Source organism: Ipomoea nil, unplaced genomic scaffold (assembly GCF_001879475.1).
Source record: "Ipomoea nil cultivar Tokyo-kokei standard unplaced genomic scaffold, Asagao_1.1 scaffold2805, whole genome shotgun sequence".
In the NCBI taxonomy this organism is placed as follows: domain Eukaryota; kingdom Viridiplantae; phylum Streptophyta; class Magnoliopsida; order Solanales; family Convolvulaceae; genus Ipomoea; species Ipomoea nil.
The window spans coordinates 1,877,871-1,900,724 of NW_017619233.1; the positions used below are offsets into that span (position 1 = coordinate 1,877,871).

The 22,854-nt window shown below is 36.2% G+C and overlaps 1 protein-coding gene and 1 pseudogene across 1 annotated transcript; both read right to left on the minus strand.

Moving 5' to 3' along the window:
- Window positions 1–284: 284 nt before the first annotated feature.
- LOC109158047 (receptor-like protein 12) lies at window positions 285–6,473 on the minus strand. Its single transcript, XM_019305865.1, has 3 exons — window positions 5,191–6,473; window positions 3,346–5,054; window positions 285–507 (listed from the first exon to the last, which is right to left on the minus strand). Exons 1-2 carry the CDS (start codon window positions 6,471–6,473, stop codon window positions 3,368–3,370), a joined length of 2,970 nt encoding a protein of 989 aa, XP_019161410.1. The 3' UTR covers window positions 285–507; window positions 3,346–3,367.
- On the minus strand, window positions 943–1,949 carry LOC109158046 (annotated as a pseudogene).
- Window positions 6,474–22,854: the final 16,381 nt, after the last annotated feature.

The following is a 22,854-nucleotide window of genomic DNA, read 5'->3' on the forward strand; positions in this document are numbered from 1 at the left end:
AAAGGTTTCTGCAAGAAATATAATACCTATGTTCGAAATGTAGTTTTTTGTTGGATGAAAAAGTTTGGTCTAAAAACATGTGTTTTTAGCTATGAATTATTATGAATTAAGGCAAGGCATAAGATTAAGTTCAAAGTAATAATTTCATACACTTCCATTCTGCATTGCTTTCTATCTAACATTTTAAAGCAAGTCTTACAGCGTAATAAAATGGTACAGTATAGAATAAGTAGAAAGTGTCTTGGAGTTTGCACTTTGCTGTGCACTAAAGTACTAAAAACATCGCAATAAAGAACATGGGAAGGCATATTAATTAAAATAGCACACCACAATAGTCCACAATAGTACCCACGACCAATCAATACAATAAAAGCACAATTCGATCCGCATGAGCAGCTCTATTGGTCACAATAAAAACACAACGACTCTGAGTGTAAAACTCTGCATGCCCGCCACCCTTTTAATCTTCAACCACAAAGGCCGGTAAAATGCCACAGCTTTACACATCTAATTAATACAAGAGTCACACTTGTGTGAGTTAATCTGTGAGACTGTCTATGATAATTATTTGTTACTTATATATGATAGATATGATAATATATATCACAGAAAATTCAATACTAAATGAAATAAATAAATTGTTATTTATAATTGATATTGTAATATTTATATGTTAAATTGTGATACTATTAGGATAAAATGATTGTTGCTAATGATAAATATTGTAATATATATACTTACAAATGTAATTCTAATGGTTACTTATAAAAGAAATTGTAATGCTTACCAAATTGAATTAAGGGGAAATCGCACTTTTGGTCCCTCAATTAGTGCCCAATCTGCAATGTCTCATTAGTTCCCAATTTGAACACAATTGGTCCCTCAATTATTTGACCATTAAGCAGATTTGGTCCTTCTGTAAGACCATCAGTTTAACTCCGTTTAAATCAGGGGTATAATTAAAATTTCACATGAGTAAGAATTGAAAGTAGTCTAGCCATCAACATAGCTGTGATTTCCAGTGATGATGGTCTGGTTAATGCCGTCGCCGATCATCATCAAGTATTTCTTGTTCTTGGCAATGGAGACGTATTCCTCGTACACGTCGGCAATCACGTATACGAGGAAGTAGCCGCCGTTGGACAGAGTGTTGTTGGGAGCAGCGGCGACATCGTCATTAATGGTGGTAAAATTTCCACTCCCATATTGACTAACAACCACAATGTCAGTCACCAGAACCTGGTCATCTTCCTGAGTTTGCAGGAGCTTTCTCCGGCTAACTCGCTCGAAAATAGCCTTCATCCGTTTCGACATCTCCAGAGGCAAACGCCTGTTCCAGAACCCAAGCTGTTTCTTGGTCGGACGCCCAAGCTCCGGCGCTGGCGGCCTTCTTCTTCCTCGGCACCCGCCCTTTAGTGAACAGAGCCAGAGAAACACTAAACAGCCGCGTGTCGTTCGCCAGCCGATGCCACGATCCCATTCCTAACTCTCCAAGACGACGACGTCGCTTGCAGGTTGTCTATACACGTCTGCGTGTTGGTGAGAATGGCGTTGAGGAATGTTTGCACGTCGTCAGCTTCCAACACCGGGAGATACTGGGAAGTCCCTTTGACAGTCTTGAAAGAACTGGAGAGATAATCCATGTTTAAACCGGCGAAGAACTCGCAATCCTTGAGAGCTCGAACGGCGATGGTGGTTAACGACTTTGAATTGTAGCGAAGGTTCTTCTGGATCAACGACAGAAACTTGCGCGCAACGGTTAAGGATTTGCAGACGGAGAATCGGTCATAGTCGTAGACATTGGAAAAAGAGTGGTTGCTGGGGAGAACAATTTGGCAGTAAGATGGGTAGGGAGTGAACTTGCAAATGGTGGATGTCGAGACATTTCTCGACGGTGGCAGAGCATCTGCGGCGGCGAAAATAACAACCAGGCAGAGAAAGGGTAAAAATTAGCTTGTTATATTCAAGGCTATGTGAAATTTCAATTATACCCCTGATTTAAATGAAGTTAAACTGATGGTCTCACAGAATAATCAAATCTGCTTAATGGTCAAATAATTGAGTGATCAATTGTGTTCAAATTGGGAACTAAGGATGATATTGCAGATTTGGCACTAATTGAGGGACCAAAAGTGCGATTTTTCCTACTTATTATAGACAATGCTATGTGAAATTCCACTTTTAACCATGCTTTAAACGGTGTTAAACAGCCATACAGACAGAAGGACCAAATCTGCTTAATGGTCGAATAATTGAGGGACCAAATGTGTTCAAATTGGGAACTAAGGATAACATTGCAGAATGGGCACTAATTGAGGGACCAAAAGTGCGATTACCCCTTGAATTAAAATAAATCCTTACTTATATGATAGTAGATATTGTAATACTTATATGTGAAATTGTGATACTATCTAGGGTAAATTAATTGTTACTAATAATTAATATTTTATGGAATAATATTTATAATTGAAATTATGATACTTGCATACCTAGTCATCTACCATTTGACCTCTCTCACACAAGTTTTTGCCATAATGAAAAAAATGTCTTTGAAAGAAATTGAAAACGTGAAGTTGAGTTTAGAGCATCACCATCTGTAGTTATTTTGAAGATAATATCAGATGAATTCTCCTTGGTTGAAGATAATAACAAATGTGAGAGTGAATGAATTGAGAAATAATTCTCCTGCAACAACCCACATAATGTCAGAATTATTTCAGAATTAAAAAAAAAAAAAAAAAAAAAGAAGAAAGATAGTGGGCAATTGAGAGTGGCCGCCAGCTGGCGGCCACTCTCAATTTAATTACTTTTTGCCGTTGCTGGCCATAGCAACGGCCAAAGTCCGTTGCCAGCAACGACCATTTTCCGGCCGTTGCTGGCAACAGATTGTATATATTTTTTTAAATTTTAATTATTGTTTATTTATATTTTGCTCTTTTTTAAATTTTAATTATTGTTTATTTATATTTTGTTCTTTTTTATTTAAGTAATTAATTTTAATTATTATTTTGTTTTGTAATTACCTTATAAATTTTTATAATATTGCCAACTTTTTATTATTTTCTTTTATTTTTTATTTTATTTTATTTTACAATTCACTATTTTTATTAAAATTATAAATTTATAAATAAAATAGATAAAGAAATTATTAAAATATAATAGGTTAAATGGTGGGTCCATAAAAAACTGAGAAATAACTTAAAACTGATGTGGAGAAGGGTTTTTTGTGATTGAGTGAGATAATGGATGATGAGGTGGATGTTGGGGCCCACAAATAACTAAGAAATAACCCCAACTGATGCGGATGCTCTTAGAAAATAAAGGGAGATTTAATTTAAATAATACCTGTACCACTCGATCTGCAATATTAATTTGTTCTTCTGGCCTTGGCATGCCTTCTCTTCCATGTGAGTTTCCATAGCAACCAGTTGAGTTTTCCATATTGCAGAGCAAAATATCCCACACAAACTCCAAATGGAAATGAACAGCAATATCCTATCGTCACGCTCTGCCAAGAAAATCCATTAAAAAAACCCGAATCCTCATCTTCTTCTTCTTGTGACGGCACATGTGGTTTTCTGCTGGCTTCACATTCCAGAGACAATGGAAAGCCACACAGTGCTGTGTTTCCCAGGTAGGAGTCATTGCCAATTGTATCAAGTTGCCCGCTGCGGGGAATTGCTCCCAATAAATGATTATAGGAGAGGTTCAGTACTTCCAGAAATCCAAGCTTTGACAGTTGCCATGGAATCTCCCCTGTGAGCTGGTTGCAAGACATGTCTAGCGCTTCAAGCAATGTTAGATTTCCCAATGATGATGGTATATGGCCAGTTAGCCTATTATGAGACAGATTGAGATGCCGGAGGAAACGAAGGATTCCTATTGAAATAGGAATGTCTCCATCAAACATGTTACTTGATAAGTCTATGAGTGTGTAAAGGGATAGAATTTTTTCCACGGGAAGCTCAAACCCTTTCACCACTAGCATTACAGTGCCTCCAAAAGCGTAATTGAAATGGCTTGTAAAGTATGTTACTTCTAAATCAGGAGTAATATCATTTATAATCCCAGTAAAATGCTGGAAATAACATTTAGGCAAATGTCCAGTGAAGTGATTGTTGGAAAGATCAAGAACTCGCAGCATAGGGAATGGAATCTTGTTGGTAGGATTGCCTATCACCCCATGAAAATGATTACAACTTAAGATGAGCACTGCCAATTGTGGGTGAGCATCTAACCAGTGTGGGAATGAGTCATTTAGCCCATTGTTTCCAACATCAAGAACTTGGAGAGCTGTACAGTTGAGCAGAGTACGAGGTAATGGTCCTTCGAATTCATTAAATTGCAAGATGAGAACTTGCAGAACGTCACCCTTTAAAGCTTCTTCTGGAATGTTTCCATAAAATTGATTCATGCTTAAATCAAGTAGCGACAATGTTGTGCTTAGATTTCCCAAACACGAAGGAATAACACCACTCAAACTATTAAGAGATAGGTCAAACAACTCGAAAGAGGTTGAACTGCAAAACTCTCTATGCATAGCACCATGCAAATTATTATTTTCAAGACGCAAGAATGAGAGTTGATTGCTAAAATTTCCCAGGCACGTTGGAATGAGACCACTCAAGTAATTGCTTGACAGGTCAAGCAAATGAAGGTGGCATGCATTGCAGAGTGATTTTGAAATACCCCCGTGAAACTGATTGCCATTAAGAAAAAGAAATTTGATATTCGTGTTGTTTCCCAAGCATTGTGGAATATGTCCATTCAATTTGTTATAAGCTATGAAAAGGCCTGAAAGAGATGTGAGATTGCAAAAGATTGATAAGGTCTCAGGTCCGTGAAGCAAGTTGGAACTTATGGAAACGGCAGATAGTGATGTTAAATATCCTACTTCCCATGGTAATGTCCCCCTAAGATAGTTATATGTAAGACCTAGCCCATAGAGCTCTGTCAAATTTCCAATTGTTGAAGGAATTACACCAGAGAGGTGGTTTTTCGAAAGGAGGAGTTCAAACAACTTATTCAAATTCCCAATGTTTGAGGGAATGCAACTGGTTATTATTTAGGAGAAGATATTCAATTTGTGTCAATGAACTAATTTCAGAGGGAATCCTTCCAGAGAAATTATTGCTATCTATAGACAAGAAAATTAATTGTGTCCAGTTGGCGATGAGGTGTGGTACTAACTCACCTGAAAGTCTGTTAGAAGATAAATCTAACTCAACTAGTTTGGAAAGATTGGCCATGCTGGGAGGCAACTCGCCTGTTAGAGTGTTATTTTCAAGATACAAGATTTCAAGATTTGTGCATAGCCCAAGTTCAAAGGGAATCATAGAATTCAGTTGATTCATTCCAAGAGAAAGAAACTGAAGATGTTTAAGGCTTCCGATGGAAGGCGGAATCTTCCCCTGAAATGAATTATAATTTAGGCTTAGTACCCGAAGGCTATTCATGGAGCCAATTTCAACTGGAATTGTTGAATTAAGTAGATTAAATCCAAGAGCAAGATACTGAAGATGTTTGAGATTTCCTATGGAAGGTGGAATATTCCCAAGAAATGAATTATTGATCAATTTTAGGACTTGAAGATTGGTGATTGAACCAATTTCTTCTGGAATTGTGCCAGAAAGGTTGTTGTACGAAAGACTAAGAAATTTAAGGTTGGACAAGTTGGTAAGACTAATGGGAAAAGGTCCTTGGAAGAAATTGTTACTAAGATCAAGATGCTCCAGCTTCTCTAACTTGGAAAACATAGACACTGGGATTTGACTGGTAAAATGATTTTTTGACAAATCAAGATAAGACAGGTTTGTACAACTCTTTATCAAGTCTTGTGGAAAATTCAAAGTGAACTCATTAGCATGGAGGTTGAGATGCTTCAACAAAGGCATAACATGGAATTTAGACCAATTCGGAGTTTCCAGGTTATTCACTCCCAGATCCAGATAACTTAGGTTTTGGAGATTGCTAATTTCAAATGGAATCACGTCCTCTAGAAAGTTTCTGAAACAACTAAAGTACCTGAGTTGTGTCAACTGCCCAACTTCTACTGGTATTGTCCCGGTGAAGTTGTTATTGCTCAAGTCCAGAAAAGTGAGCATAAGGAGGGTGCTGATAGTAGATGGGATCGCTCCGCTCATACTATTGTTATTGAGATTGATGCGAGTAAGATTAGGAAGTAAGGAAAAAGCGAGTGGCTCAAGTGTACCTCTGATGTTTCCATGAGGGAGATTGAGCTCTGAAACAGAACCAGCGGAGTTGCAGATAATGCCCTCCCAACTACACACATTTGTGAGGTTATTGACAGACCAGGAAGAATCCAATAAAGAAGTAGATGATGATGATAGGCCATTGATCTTCCATTGTAAGAGAGCTTCAGCTTCTTCTTTGTTTGCATGTAAGGGTGCGGTGTTTAGTGCAAGCAAACAAAGGATGTGAAAAAGAAGAGTGAAAAAGAAGATTCTCATCATGGTTTGGTTAATAGTAATTCAATAAAGTGGATGATGAGAAGCAACGCCCGCTTCTATGTGATCCTATATATAGCGGATTTAGAGTTAATAAAGTGGAAAAATAAATAATTTTTGTGGATGAGGAAGAGTAGAGGGTACGTAGGCTAGGTTAATATTAAGGTGACAGTCTTTTTGATCGTCTGCTCTGATCTCCAGAGTTTCTTTATTCTCATTTTCATTATTGTCACTCTTATTACATCCCTTCAATATGTTTGTTCTTTAACTTTTTTCTTAAGACGTACAATAAGATAAAATACGTACTCTCTTGTAACTTTGTAAGTTCTTACTTTTTAATTTATAATGAATTGTTCCGACGCAATATATATTAGTATAAAACTTCTTAAATATTTAGTTTCTATAGAGTAGTTATGTCGTGTAACCTATGTTCATAACTACTGAACTCTATGTTCATAATTATAAAATTTTATGTTCATAATTATAAAACTTCATATTCACAATTATTGAATTCTATATTCACAATTACAGAATTATATGTTCATAATTATAAAACTCTATGTTCATAATTTTTGAACTTCATATTCACAATTATTGAACTCTATATTCACAATTACATAACTCTATGTTCATAATTATAAAACACTATGTTCATAATTATAAAACTTAATATTCACAATAATTGAATTCTATATTCACAATTACAGAACTATATATTCATAATTATAAAACTCAATGTTCATAATTTTTGAACTTCATATTCACAATTATTGAACTCTATATTCACAATTACAGAACTCTATGTTCATAATTATAAAATTCATAATTTTTTAACTTCATATTCACAATTATTGAACTCTATATTCACAATTATTGAACTCTATATTCACAATTACAGAACTCTATGTTCATAATTATAGAACTCTATGTTCATAATTTTTGAACTCTATATTCACAATTACAAAACTCTATGTTCATAATTATAGAACTCTATGTTCATAATTTTTTAACTCTATATTTACAATTATAAACAGTTTTGGAACCGTGTCCACCTTCCACAACATAATTTGCTGTTTCTATGCAATTTAAATATCGTCGTTTGATTCACTATGGGGTGTTTGGTAAATGGCGGTTAGCTGATTGGGTTAAGTGTTTGGCAAATTAGTCAAAAAGCTGATCGAAAAAACTCCTTTGAGTAGCTTTTTAAATTTTAGCATTTTGGAGCAATAAGTTGTTACAAAAAAACTTATATTTTGAAGGCAAATAAATTATATCGTGCACCAAGCTTCAAAATGACGTTTTGTTTAATGGCAGAACTCCGTTCCGCAACAAGTAACTCTGTTATTCAGTTTCATTTTGTATACACTGCTGTGTCAGTTCAACACAACTATAATTTCATTTCGATATAAGTATATAACTACAGTTTCATTCGATATTTATACACTCAAATATGTGAAAATGTTATTTAATTTTATTTTATATACACAATAGTTTTATTCAAATACAACTACATAATCATTTCAATATAACTACAGCTTCATAAAACAATATGCACTTAAATATGTGAAATGCTATTCAGTTTCATTTTATGTGAAATGTTATTCAATCATACTCGATTAAGTTTCTTTCAAGACTGACATATCAAACTTGACTTGGAAAAAAAAATACTTGCCTCTGTTTGAAGTCTTTTTATGTGGGATTGATCTTTTCAAATTAGTAGACAGATGATATTGAACAATTTGAAGTTTTTTTTTTCTTTTTATTTATTTTTTTAAAGTCAAACAATCCAAAAAAGGACTATCGGAAATTATGGAATTTTTGACCACCTGAAAGTGATCTTAAATCAAATTGAAAGCCTTGTTCTGACCACTTTTGGTATCCGGAAAAACCTTTAATGCTATTTCCGACCACTTTTTGCTTTCGCCTTGATTTAATATTGTTGGAATTTTTAGCTAAAAATGACATTTTGAGTGATTATTTTGTGGTACAAATATATGTGGGTCCACTTTCGATTTGGGTCGGGTCAAAGTGGATTCGGGTTCTTCGTAGTGAGACGAAGAATTTGATATAATTTACGCTCAAAATGGGTAATAGGTGAATGAGAAATTGATTCTCAAAGTGAACCTATTTGGAGAGAAGTCAAAACTTAAGTTTAAATGCTAATTAGAAATAAGCATTTTAATAACTTTCGTTGCACTGCACGAAAGTTGTAGAGCTTAAGTGTAATTAAGCTTTGGTTGCTTAATTAGTGAATTGGGATTTTTAGCACCTTTCGTGCTATGCTTTCATGCTGGACGAAAGTGCATGCAAAATTGAAAGCTTAATTATAAGCTTTAGTTTCATGCTGAAAGTTGGAGTTGTGAGCTCCTTTCGTGCTCTCCTTTCGTGAGCTACTTTCGTGCTGAGCACGAGTCAATGCTATATGCATTGATTCGTGCTGCACCGTTTCGGTGCGTGTGGACCACTCCGGTGTGGTTTCCAATCCCAATTCGTTAAACCTTCTGGTTTGTACGGACTTCTCGGTCACTCAGATATTTTGAAACGGGTAGTTGTGGTCGGTACGAATTAATCGCGTATTAAGTTCGTGACCGTTGGAATTATTACGATAATAATTACAACCGTTTCAAACGTTATTATCCAATTATTAAATCTTGGATTTATGTTGGTTAATGTGCCATGATGATGCTATTAAATCCCTTCTCCTATATAAGCTTGTTATGTTGGCAGAATGTTAACACACATGATTTTGAAAGTCTCAACAACATTTTATTTTTCTCTCAACTCTCATTCTTGGTTTCAAAGAGGAAATTGTTTGCCAACATAATTCCATAAAACATCGGAGTGCTCAACTTGTATTCTAGTTCGCCGGGCTTTGGGTTGGAGTGCTCGAACGCCAAAGTCGTAGTCCGTTTTATCCTGGGAGACTAACGCCACAACGATCCTAGCACCCCCGGGAGGCGGCGAATCGGTTTTAAGGAGAGTGTGTGTACACACGACTCGAGTTCATCTGCTTCTTCTTGTTTCTTCGCGTTGGGTTAAACCTCAGGTTAGAAACCCGTCTCTTGTTTATTTTTGTTCTTGGTTTCGGACCAAGTGGTAGGATTAATCTCGGATAGATTAAATCCTTGTACTAGTTTCGTACTAGTTGTGGTGGGATTATTTTGATAAAATAAATCCCTATTTGGCTAATATATATATATATATATATATATATATATATATATATATATATATATATATATATATATATATATATATATATATATATATATATATATATATATATATATATATATATACGCGGCATATATATGTAATTTTGGTTTCGTACCAAAATTGGTTGGAATTAATTTTTCTATAAATTAAATTCCTTTTTCGGGACAGATATATATTTTATATATATTTTGTGTATCGATTTATTCACCAGTTTCCAACAATCTTAAAACCGATTAATTTTTTTTCTTGGTGATTAAATCGATGGATTCCACGAGTGGTGGAACCGTGAATGTTGCTCGTGATGCACATTCAAATGGTCGGATCGGCAACGTAGTTGCACAATCCGAAACCCCGGTGAACTTTGGTTCGGAGACCGGTGGTGGCATCAAAGGGTATATCCCTACGATGAAGGTACATGGGACAGTACCTTGTGGATTGGTCGAAAGACCATGGAAATTCAAGGTGTTGAAATTCGAAGGGTTGCAACTTAAAATGTTGTACAACCTAATGATTCTCGGTATGTCATGGTTCTTGACCGAGATGGTTCCTAGTGGAAAGGAACATGAGTCTAACGCTCAAACCGTTAGCATAATGAGGATTTGGAAATATTTGGTTTTCCTATGCCTAAACTATGTTTTGAACGGTTTGTGTGACTCGTTGTGGGAATCTTTGGACCTAAAGTATAATAGTGATGACGCTAAGGCAAAAATGTTTGTCGTTAGCCGATTACTTGAATACAAGATGGTGGATTCCGGGATCGTCCTAAGTCAAGTTGACGAAGGAATGATCGTGAGTGAAGCCTTTCAAGTGGAATGTGGTATCCATTTGTTTCCTTTGGGCAGAAAGGACTTCAAGAAGCAATTCTACGGAAAATGCTTCAATTGTGGCATTATGGGCCACAAGTGGGCTGATTGTAAAGCACTTAAGAGGAAGAATTGTGATTCTGAATCTAACGTGGTGCGGGTCAATCAGAATAAGTCCGAAATCATCCTCTCGGCAATGGTGACCGAGGTAAACCTGGTTGGTTCGAACCAAACGGAATGGTTCATTGATACGGGTGCGACCCGACATATCTGTTCCAACCGTAAGTTGTTTACTACCTTTGAGACGACTAATTGTGGGAAGGTATGGATGGGAAACTCTGCTCAGTCTACTGTGGTAGGCATGGGCAAAGTAATTCTCAGAATGACCTCTGGGAAAGAGCTGACTCTGAACAACTTCTTGTACGTACCGGAGCTACGGAAGAACTTAGTTTCTGGTTCATTGTTGAACAAGAATGGCTTCCGGTTAGTGTTTGAGTCAGATAAGGTTGTTTTGTCGAAATCAGGAACATATGTAGGCAAGGGTTATGTGCTAGATGGGCTTTTTAAGCTCGATGCAATAACTGCGATTAATAAGAGTATTATTAATTCAGCCTACTTACTTGAGTCTTCGTGTTTGTGGCACGGTAGACTGGGTCATGTTAATTTTAATTCTATACGTAGATTAATTAACTTGGACCATATTCCTGCATTTCAAGTTGATAAGCACAAATGTGAGATTTGTGTTGAGGCAAAACAAACGAAATTTCCTTTTAAATCGATTGAAAGGAAAACGGAACCACTTGAGTTGGTTCATAGCGATGTATGTGTTTTTAGATCAATACAATCGCGCGGTGGTAATAAATATTTTATCACGTTTATCGACGATAGCACACGATACTGCTATGTGTATTTGCTTAAGAGCAAAGACGAGGCCGTCGATAAATTCATTCTTTATAAGAATGAAGTGGAAAACCAACTTAATCGGAGGATTAAGAAGGTTAGAAGCGATCGAGGTGGTGAGTACGAAGCACCTATTGGTGACTTCTGTGCAAGTGTAGGTATCATACACGAGCGTACGGCACCTTACGCACCTCAATCGAACGGTGTTGCCGAACGGAAAAATCGCACATTGAAAGAGATGATGAATGCGATGTTGATAAGTTCGGGCCTACCTCAAAGTATGTGGGGTGAGGCGATTTTGACAAGTAACTACCTTTTAAATAAGGTTCCCTGCAAGAAGCTCGATAAGACTCCTTATGAGCTGTGGAACGGTAGGAAACCTTCCTACCAGTACCTGAAAGTGTGGGGGTGTCTTGCCAAAGTTTTGGTGCCAACACCTAAGAAAATAAAGATAGGTCCTAAGACGGTGGACTGTATCTTTATTGGCTATGCACATAACAGTAGTGCGTATCGGTTCTTAGTACACGAGTCCCATAATCCGGACGTACATAAGAACACGATAATTGAATCAAGGAATGCATCGTTCTTTGAAGATGTATTTCCGTGTAGGTCCAGTGAGGGACATAGTACGTCGAAACGAACATTCGACGAGGCTGTGGATAACGGCAGTGGAGGGTCTGAAATGAAACCCGAGCTCGAAGCTAGACGTAGCAAGCGAGTTAGGATTGGAAAATCCTTTGGTCCAGATTTTCTGACGTACATGTTAGAATGTGATACGCATATTCTAACTTGTTTACTAGAAAATAAACCGGATTTTCTGACATGTTTGTTAGAAAACGAGCCTCAAACGTATGTAGAAGCTGTGACTTCTACGGAAGGACCAATGTGGAAAGAGGCTATAAAGAGTGAAGTGGATTCTATCCTACAGAATCACACTTGGGAACTGGTTGATCTTCCTCCGGGTAGTAAGCCCTTAGGATCCAAGTGGGTCTTTAGACGGAAGTTGAAACCTGATGGTTCCATTGAGAAGTATAAGGCTAGGCTTGTAATTAAGGGTTACAGGCAACGCGAGGGCCTTGATTACTTCGACACGTATTCTCCCGTAACGAGAATAAATTCCATAAGGATGATACTTGCCATAGCCGCACTGCGAAATTTGGAAGTTCATCAAATGGATGTGAAAACAGCTTTCTTGAATGGCGAGTTAGATGAAGAAATCTACATGGAACAACCTGAGGGTTTTGCGATTCCGGGCCAAGAAAAGAAAGTCTGTAAATTGGTTAAATCGTTATATGGTTTAAAACAAGCGCCTAAGCAGTGGCACGAGAAGTTTGACCATGCGATGTTAACCAATGGGTTCAATATAAACGAAAGTGACAAGTGTGTCTACGTTAAGGAAACGATAGACGGTTATGTCATTCTTTGTTTATATGTGGATGATATACTCATCGTGGGTAGTAACGATTGAATGATCAAATCTACCAAGGACATGTTAAATTCGAGATTTGACATGAAGGATATGGGTTTGGCAGATTTAATCCTTGGGATTAGAATCGTGAGAAGACCTGATGGTCTCGTGTTAAGCCAATCTCATTATGTTGATAAAATCCTTGCAAAGTTTAATAAGGATGATTATCAAGTGGCTAGGACTCCATTAGATACTAGCGTTCATCTGTCCAAGAATCGCGGAAAGTATATCTCTCAAGTAGAATACGCTAGGATTATTGGAAGTTTGATGTATCTAATGAGCTGTACCAGGCCTGATATTGCCTTTGCGGTTAGCAAACTCAGTAGATATACGAGTAGCCCCAGTGATGCGCACTGGAAGGCAATAGTGAGAGTTATGAGATACTTGAGGTATACTCGTGACTGGGGACTGCACTATACACGATATCCTGCTGTACTTGAAGGGTATAGCGACGCTAACTGGATATCGGATATGAAGGACTCTAAGTCCACGAGTGGCTACATGTTTACGTTAGCCGGTGCAGTCGTTTCTTGGAAATCCTCGAAACAAACCTTGATAGCTAGATCCACGATGGAATCTGAGCTGATAGCCTTAGACAAATGTTGTGAAGAGGCTGAATGGCTACGCCATTTTGTGGAGGATATTCCTTGTTGGGATAGACCTGTACCTCCAATTAGTGTGCATTGTGATAATCAAGCAACAATTGGGAGAGTGCAAAGTCATATGTATAATGGTAAGTCTAGACATATACGTCGAAGACATAATACCATTAAACAACTACTCACAACGGGTGTTGTCTCTGTTGACTATGTGAAGTCAAAGGACAATATAGCGGATCCGCTAACCAAAGGGTTGAGCAAAGATGTTGTTGAGAAGTTGGCACGAGGAATGGGTTTGAAACCCATGGAATAAAAGTTCTATAGTGGACACCCAACCTAGCTGGCACCTAGGTTCAATGGGACAACTAAATTATGGAACGAAGCGTGTCACGAAGCGTGTCACTGTGGAGGTTATACCATTCCTCGTTAGAACAGTGACTCCCGCACGAGGCTAGCATGTTGATGCTTTAATGATTCGAATGTCGGTTGACATGTGTGAGTATGCGGGATACTCGATAAAGAATCACCTATGTTAGAGAGAAGTGGGGTCGCTTCAAAGGAGAATTGATGGGCTCAATTCTTTAGAAACTCTCGCAGAACCAGGAAAGTGACCCATGACCAAAACGGGCACACCCATGAGAACAGAACAAAGGTTGGAAGGTTCCTGTGTGGGATATGTCATCGTCTACACAAACGGCAGTTGGTTCAAAGACATCAAGTTCTACCATACAGCCAGTAGAGTAAACATATTTTCACAATGCAAGGTTCAAAGGGTAATAACTACCTACGCTATGCAGAGATCGACCGTTGAGCACGTTCGTGTCGTTTTTTCCTCGTCCCGAAAATCAATTTTCATTCATGTGGGGGATTGTTAGAATTTTTAGCTAAAAATGGCATTTTGAGTGATTATTTTGTGGTACAAATATATGTGGGTCCACTTCCAATTTGGGTCGGGTCAAAGTGGATTCGGGTTCTTCGTAGTGAGACGAAGAATTTGATATAATGTACGCTAAAAATGGGTAATAGGTGAATGAGAAATTGATTCTCAAAGTGAACCTATTTAGAGAGAAGTCAAAACTTAAGTTTAAATGCTAATTAGAAATAAGCATTTTAATAACTTTTGTTGCACTGCACGAAAGTTGTAGAGCTTAAGTGTAATTAAGCTTTGGTTGCTTAATTAGTGAATTGGGATTTTTAGCACCTTTCGTGCTATGCTTTCATGCTGGACGAAAGTGCATGCAAAATTGAAAGCTTAATTATAAGCTTTAGTTTCATGCTGAAAGTTGGAGTTGTGAGCTCCTTTCGTGCTCTCCTTTCGTGAGCTACTTTCGTGCTGAGCACGAGTCAATGCTATATGCATTGATTCGTGCTGCACCGTTTCGGTGCGTGTGGACCACTCGGGTGTGGTTTCCAATCCCAATTCGTTAAACCTTCTGGTTTGTACGGACTTCTCGGTCACTCAGATATTTTGAAACTGGTCGTTGTGGTCGGTACGAATTAATCGCGTATTAAGTTCGTGACCGTTGGATTATTACGATAATAATTACAACCGTTTCAAACGTTATTATCCAATTATTAAATCTTGGATTTATGTTGGTTAATGTGCCATGATGATGCTATTAAATCCCTTCTCCTATATAAGCTTGTTATGTTGGCAGAATGTTAACACACATGATTTTGAAAGTCTCAAAAACATTTTATTTTTCTCTCAACTCTCATTCTTGGTTTCAAAGAGGAAATTGTTTGCCAACATAATTCCATAAAACATCGGAGTGCTCAACTTGTGTTCTAGTTCGCCGGGCTTTGGGTTGGATGTTAGAAATAATTATTTCCTAACAATGATTTATATAATAAAGGTTGTAATTCCATAAGGTACTCACGTTGATGATTAGTGATGTGTAAAGGCGGAATTACTGGGTGAAATTCCCTCCCTCTCATTCTGTTAAAATTTAAGTTTATAAGGGTTAAAAGATGTATAATGGATAAGGTTATGGGTTTCACAATCCTAAAGGGATTTCTATTCCTAAAGGAGGTTCCCCATGGTTTGTCTTTGATGATAAAACTTATTATACTGATAGTGTACATGGCTTAATTGATATGGATGTGTTCGTTGATGATGAACAATACGTATGACTTAATTAATATATGTTCTGTTGGAATAAAATATATATGGTATATAAATACACGCTGTTCATATATGTATGTGTGTAATCACTGGAACAACGTACAATAATGGATGACGATGGCATTATTATGGGATTATGCATATGCATATGGAATTATTATACTGAGTATATATAAGCCATTGATTTGCATTGGATTTGGGTGTTTATATACATATAAGCTATGTACAATGAATGTACTGTATAGTATATATATTATATGTGGCATATGTACGTACTGTTCTATTAACAAACATATATGGTTGGTATGTATATACTGTAATGTACATATGTTTTGGAATTGAATCATATGGAATCAAGAAACATATATATGTTAGTTGTAATGTGTTCGTACGGTATATGATTCATATGTTATATGGTTTGTCTCTATCAAATCATGAATTATATGTTATAAGAGAACGACATATAAATTAAGGTTTATTTTGTTTGGACAATTAAATTGAGCCTATTTGGATTTATTTAAAGTATTATGGACTCACTTTAAATTTTAGGCTCATTTAATTTGTGTTTATATTTGAGTCTATTTAGGTTATTTAAAGTATTATGGATTTGCTTTAAATTCTAGGCTCATTTAATTTGGGTTCATATTTGAGCTGTTTGGTTTATTTAAGGCATTAAGGACTTGCTTTAAATTATAGGCTCATTTGGGATCAATTATGGTTGGAGGTTATATCCACTATTAGTTTATATATATGTTTATAAATGAATTATTAGCATAAAGCGAGTGCGTTAGTCGCCAAAGCGGCCCACTTAAGGTAATAGCTAATAATCATTTATGTTTATGTTTACAACATATATATAGATTAAGGTTATTTACTTACATAAATGAGTTATTAGCATAAGGCGAGTGTGTTAGTCGCCAAGCGGCCCACTCATGGTAATAGCTAAATAATCATTTATGTTTACAACATAAATTAATGTTTATTCACATAAATAAATTATTAGCATAAGGCGAGTGCGTTAGTCACCAAAGTGGCCCACTCAAGGAAATAGCTAAATAATTATTTATGTTTACAAATGTTTACCTACACAGGTATTTTGCATCATTGAATGACACTAAAGGATTGATAAACATTTGTGATCATTAACACATGGTTCTAGCGGTTGCCCAAAGGTAGATCAGACATGTGATTATTGACAATTTAGGAGATTATGATTCTTGTTTTGTTAATATGTAGTGCATGTCCAAAGATGGCCTACATATTAAATTGAAATTTGATGAATAGTCTCATTCAAGTATGTGTGAATGATGCATGTCGGTAAATTGACATTGTATTTAAATTTGACCCAAAGGCGGATTTAAATGCAAACTTAAGGTCTATAAATTATAGTCTGAATAAAGGTTTGTTACTCAAAGCAATTGATATGTGAGATAAATGTTTGCAGTGAACACTATTGTATCACGCTATAATGGTGACAGTACTGATGTCAGCAGTAATAGCAGCAAGTTTAAAAAAAAAAAAAAAAAAAAAAAAAAAAAAAGGTCAAGCATCCTATGAAGGTGCAAGGTGATATTCAGAAAGTGCAAAAGTGCTATTCTGTAACAAACCTGGGCACAAGAAGGCTGAATGCCTGAAGAGGAAAGCTTGGATGGAAATAAAAGTATACATTCAGTTTTAGTATGCTTTGAATCCAATCTTGTTAAGGTTCCTTCAAATACTTGGTGGTTAGGCACTGGTGCTACAACACATGTTTATAACATTAAGCAGGATTTTTGATGTTTTAACCTCACAGGGAAAATGAAAAGTGTCTTTTCATGGGAAACATGATGAAAGCTAGAATTGAAGGTATTGGAACTTACAGAATTAAGCTGGATACAAGTTTTTGCCTTGATCTTGAGAATTTTCTGTATGTTCCAAATTGTTCTAGAAATCTTGTTTCAACAGCTAGGTTGGAAACATTGAGTTTTTACTTTAAGATTGGAAACAAATGTTTGTATCAACAAAAAAAAAAAAACTTTATGGTTCTGGTGTTTTGTTGGATACACTATACTGTTTCAATCTTAATGATGACTTTGTTAATTCCTTGTTTAATGTGATGTTTGTGTTAAAAGGAGTGCGCCAAAAGAATCTTCAGCTGACTTGTGGCATAAAAGACTTAGTCATATATCCAAAGAAAGGATATTGAGACTTATTAAAGTTGGAATTTTGTCTCAATTGGATTTTACTGACTGGAATGGTGCATGTGTCGATTGCATAAAGGTAAAGCAAGTCAGACATGTATCAGTACATTCAGCCACAAGAAGCTCAGGATTACTTGATTTAATACATACAGATATCTGTGGTCTCTTTTGATGATCCGTCTTGGAGCGGTGATAAATACTTTATTACCTTTATTGATGATCATTCTGGGTACTGTTACATCTATTTACTGCGTGAAAGATCTCAGTCTGTGGATGTCCCAGAGACATTCATATTTGAAGTTGAGAGTCAGTTAAATAGAAAGGTAAAGACAACTAGATCATATAAAGGTGATGAGTATTATGGGAAAACATCAAAAGTTGGGCAAATTCTCGGCCCATTTAAAGAAATTCCTTGAATCTAAGGGCATTTGTGCATAATACACAATGCTAGGCACACCACATCAAAAATGGTGTGGAAGAAAGGAGAAATCGTACTCTAAGGGAAATGGTTAGGAGTAAGGTCAATAAATGTACATTGCTTGTTTCATTGTGGATATATGCATTAAAGACAACAACATACTTACTCAATAGGGTTCCTAGTAAGGTTGTTTTTTTTTTTTGAAAACACCTTATGAACTGTGGACAAGAAGGAAACCTAGTTTGAGGCATCTTCACATTTGGGGTTGTCAAGCTGGAAATTGGAATCCAGAACCATTAGTGGTTATTTCATTGGATATCCAGAAAGGTCTAAATGGTACATGTTTATTGTCCTAATCATAAGTACGAGGATTGTTGAGTCTGGTGATGCTCGCTTCATTTAAAATGGCGAAGTCAGTGGGAGTGTGAGAGCACGTAATGTTGAGATTAAGGAGTCATTGATGGTTCCAGATTCATCAAGTGATCCTTTTTCCTGTTGTTGTTCCTATTGCTGCAGTGCATTGTAGCCTTATGGAAATACTTTGGAACAACAACAACTAGATGCTCAAATTTCACATGAGGAAGCTATTGTAAATGAAGATGAGGTTGAAACTCAAGATGATGATCAAGTGAAATCTCAGTAGGAAGTGGCATTAAGGAGATCTACTAGATAGAAAAGATCAGCCATTCCTGATGACTATATTGTTTATGCACTTGAGCATAAAAGTGACTTGAGCATTGATAATTATCCAGTCTCATTTAACCAAGCCATACAGGATAATAATTCTCCTGGAGAATTATTTTGGTTTTGGTGGCTCATTCTGTTCTTGAGCTCCACCAAATGGTTGTTAAAATTGCCTTTCTGAATGGTAAATTTAAAGAGGAAGTATACATGGATTAGCCGCAAGGCTTCATGGCCACAGGAAAGGAAAATCTGGTATGTAGATTGAAGATGTCGATCTATGGATTAAAACATGCTTCTAGACAATGGTACTTGAAATTGTCATTTGGTTTTGTAGAGATCACTGTTGATCGGTGTATCCACATAAAGGTTTAATGGAAGCAAGTTTGTAATCCTAGTATTACATGTTGACGACATTCTTCTTGCTACTAATAATAAAAGGGATGTTGCGTGATGTTAAGGAATATCTTTCTAAGAACTTTGAAATGAAGGATATGGGTGAGACTTCATATGTGATTGGAATAAGAAATATTCTGTGATAGATCACATGGGATTTTAGGTTTATCCTAGAAGACTCACATTAACAAAGTTTTAGAAAGATATAAACTGTAAAACTGCAAAAGAGGGTCCTGTGATACTTACAAGGCACTAAGGACCACATGCTCACCTATAAAAGGAACGAATAACCTGGAGGTTATAGGTTATTCGGATTCAGACTATGCCGGATGTTTGGATACCCGAAAATCCACATTCGAATATTTTTTTCCACTTGCTCATGGAGCAATATCTTGGATGAGTGTGAAGGAGCCTGTCATTGCTACTTCCACTATAAAGGCAGAATTTGTAGCATGCTTTGAGGCTACAATTCAATAATCATGGCTGCGTAATTTCATTGAGGATTCATTATGATAATACAACAGCTATGTTCTTCTCAAAGAACGACATATATACTAGTGGTGCCAAGCACATGGATTTGAAATTTCTGTCTGTTAAGGAGAAGGTACAAAATCAAAAGAGTATCAATAATGCATATTGGCACCGATCTTATGATCACGGATCCGTTGACTAAGGGATTGGCGCCCACGACCTTCATTGGCCATGTTGGAAGGATGGGCATACTGGTAAAGTCCTTGTATAACGGTTAACTCTGCCATACATGTATGGATTTATGTTTGATAGCACATCAGGTTGATGATACTCTTAGATATCTGTTCAGGTTTTGATTTTGTTATGGTTGATGTTGGTCACTTATTTATGCATAATTCAGAAGTGATAACAATGGTCTTGTTTAAGACATAAGGAATAAGGTACTTTCGGATTTTACCTTATTATTATGGTTCGAATTCTTATTAACTGTGATACATGGAAGGGAGCGGGACGCTATGTCAGGCCTGTAACCGCCATGATTCGGTTAATAAAGTTCGATAAGGTGGTGACTTTTACATTTTCATATTAAGTGAGCTCAAATTAAGGATTGAAAATTGTAAAGTCACGCATATATGAATCAAGTGGGAGATTGTTGGAAATAATTTATTCCTAACGTTGATTCATATAATTAAGGTGTCATGCTCATATGAATCAGTGGGAGACTGTTAGAAATAATTATTTCCTAACAATGATTTATATAATAAAGGTTGTAATTCCATAAGGTACTCACGTTGATGATTAGTGATGTGTAAAGGCGGAATTACTGGGTGAAATTCCCTCCCTCTCATTCTGTTAAAATTTAAGTTTATAAGGGTTAAAAGATGTATAATGGATAAGGTTATGGGTTTCACAATCCTAAAGGGATTTCTATTCCTAAAGGAGGTTCCCCATTCCTCTTGAAAGAGGGTTTCTCATCACATCTATAAATACCCAGGAAAACTCTAGGGATCTTAACGATTTCAAATCTCTAAGTTTTCTAGTCTCCGTATCATCAGGAGGTGAATAAGGTATACAGATCAGAGAGGTGAAGCATTATATTCTTGATTCATTCAATTTAGAGATTACATCTTCAATGGAACCAAGTAAGTCATATCTTTCCTATTTAATTAAAAGTCCATGATCATGAACATTGTTTAGTTGATTGATTTGATTTACATGCGATCATTGTTAATTGTGCTTCCGCATTTAAGTTATAGCGCATAAAGGATTATTTAACATTGGAGTGCTCGAACGCCAAAGTCGTAGTCCGTTTTATCCTGGGAGACTGACGCCACAACGATCCTAGCACCCTCGGGAGGCGGCGAATCGGTTTTAAGGAGAGTGTGTGTACACACGACTCGGGTTCATCTGCTTCTTCTTGTTTCTTCGCGTTGGGTTAAACCTCAGGTTAGAAACCCGTCTCTTGTTTATTTTTGTTCTTGGTTTCGGACCAAGTGGTAGGATTAATCTCGGATAGATTAAATCCTTGTACTAGTTTCGTACTAGTTGTGGTGGGATTAATTTCGTGGAAATTAAGTCCCGTATACTAGTTTCGTACTAGTTGTGGTGGGATTATTTTGATAAAATAAATCCCTATTTGGCTAATATATATATATATATATATATATATATATATATATATATATATATATATTACGCGGCATATATATGTAATTTTGGTTTCGTACCAAAATTGGTTGGAATTAATTTTTCTATAAATTAAATTCCTTTTTCGGGACAGATATATATTTTATATATATATTGTGTATCGATTTATTCACCAATTTCCAACAAATATCACTTTCAGGTGGTCGTAAATTTTATAATTTCCAGCAGTGAGGGATACAAACTAGTTACAGACTTACAGGTTAAACTTCATCGAGAGATCTTATCATAGCTATAACTTAAAGAATTACGCATTATTTTTGGTGGCCCGGAATATCCTAGCTAGAAGACTAATTTCCCGTCCTAACGGTCAGTGCACTAAACAGTAAGGGACTGGCCAAATGGTTTGCTCCCTTTAATCATGATTAAGGAACGAGGTATTGAACCACCATGTCAACCATGTTGGTTAAAAGAATTACGCATTACTCTTAAATTTCTATGAATAGATCGAATATTACTTCCACACATTTATACTGTGAACATGGACATTAATAAATGACAAATTCAATTTGATTTTTGCTTCCATTGCTCAAATTAAATTATGTCTCTGGTCACAACCTCAACGGTTAAAAAAACTCAACGCAACCTCAACCAAGTTGATCTGTTGACTTGGTAATTACAAGTTTACAAATTAAACTTTCTGTGAGAGCAACCTATATATTCACCTTATTGTCTTATTGATTTCAGCCGATTAACTATGAGCAATCTAAGTTGGTTTTGTTTACCTCCTTATGATTTTTTGCGTTAAAATTATAAGTCGTAGTTTACTCAATACATACACACTCTCGGATAATGGTTACGAATTTTCTAGTGAATAAAAAAAAAAAAAAAAAAAAAAACCCAATAGAAAATGGAGGTAAAAGTGACTCAATTGCGTTGCATTTCGAATTGGCATAAAGGCAACCTCATCCTCTCAAGTCATGCTTCACTGGAATACAAAAACCTTTCATATTAAATGGTTTGATAGCATCCAACACTTGGAAGCACAGCGCAGACACTGATTTCTAATTTTGACAAATTCAAAACTGTACTATATATATCATATCAATGTGGAATTTATCGATGGACTTGATAGCGTCTCTTGTTTTTTTTTTTTTGTTTTTTTTTTTTTTTTTTGTTTTTTTACTTTTACAAAATTATTAAATTCAAACATTTACCACTACGCCACACACTAGTGGAAATTATGGAATTTCCGACCACCTAAAAGTGATCTTAAATCAAGTCGAAAGCCTTGTTCCGACCACTTTTGGTATCCGGAAAAATCTTTGTTGCTATTTTCGACCACTTTTTGGTATTAACTTGATTTAAGATCACTTTCAGGTGGTCGCAAATTTCATAATTTCCAGTAGTGACACCCTCCTCAGTACCTAAACTCACTTAGCTCAGATAAAACTTGTTAGGATCAAACATTTATCACTACGCCAAA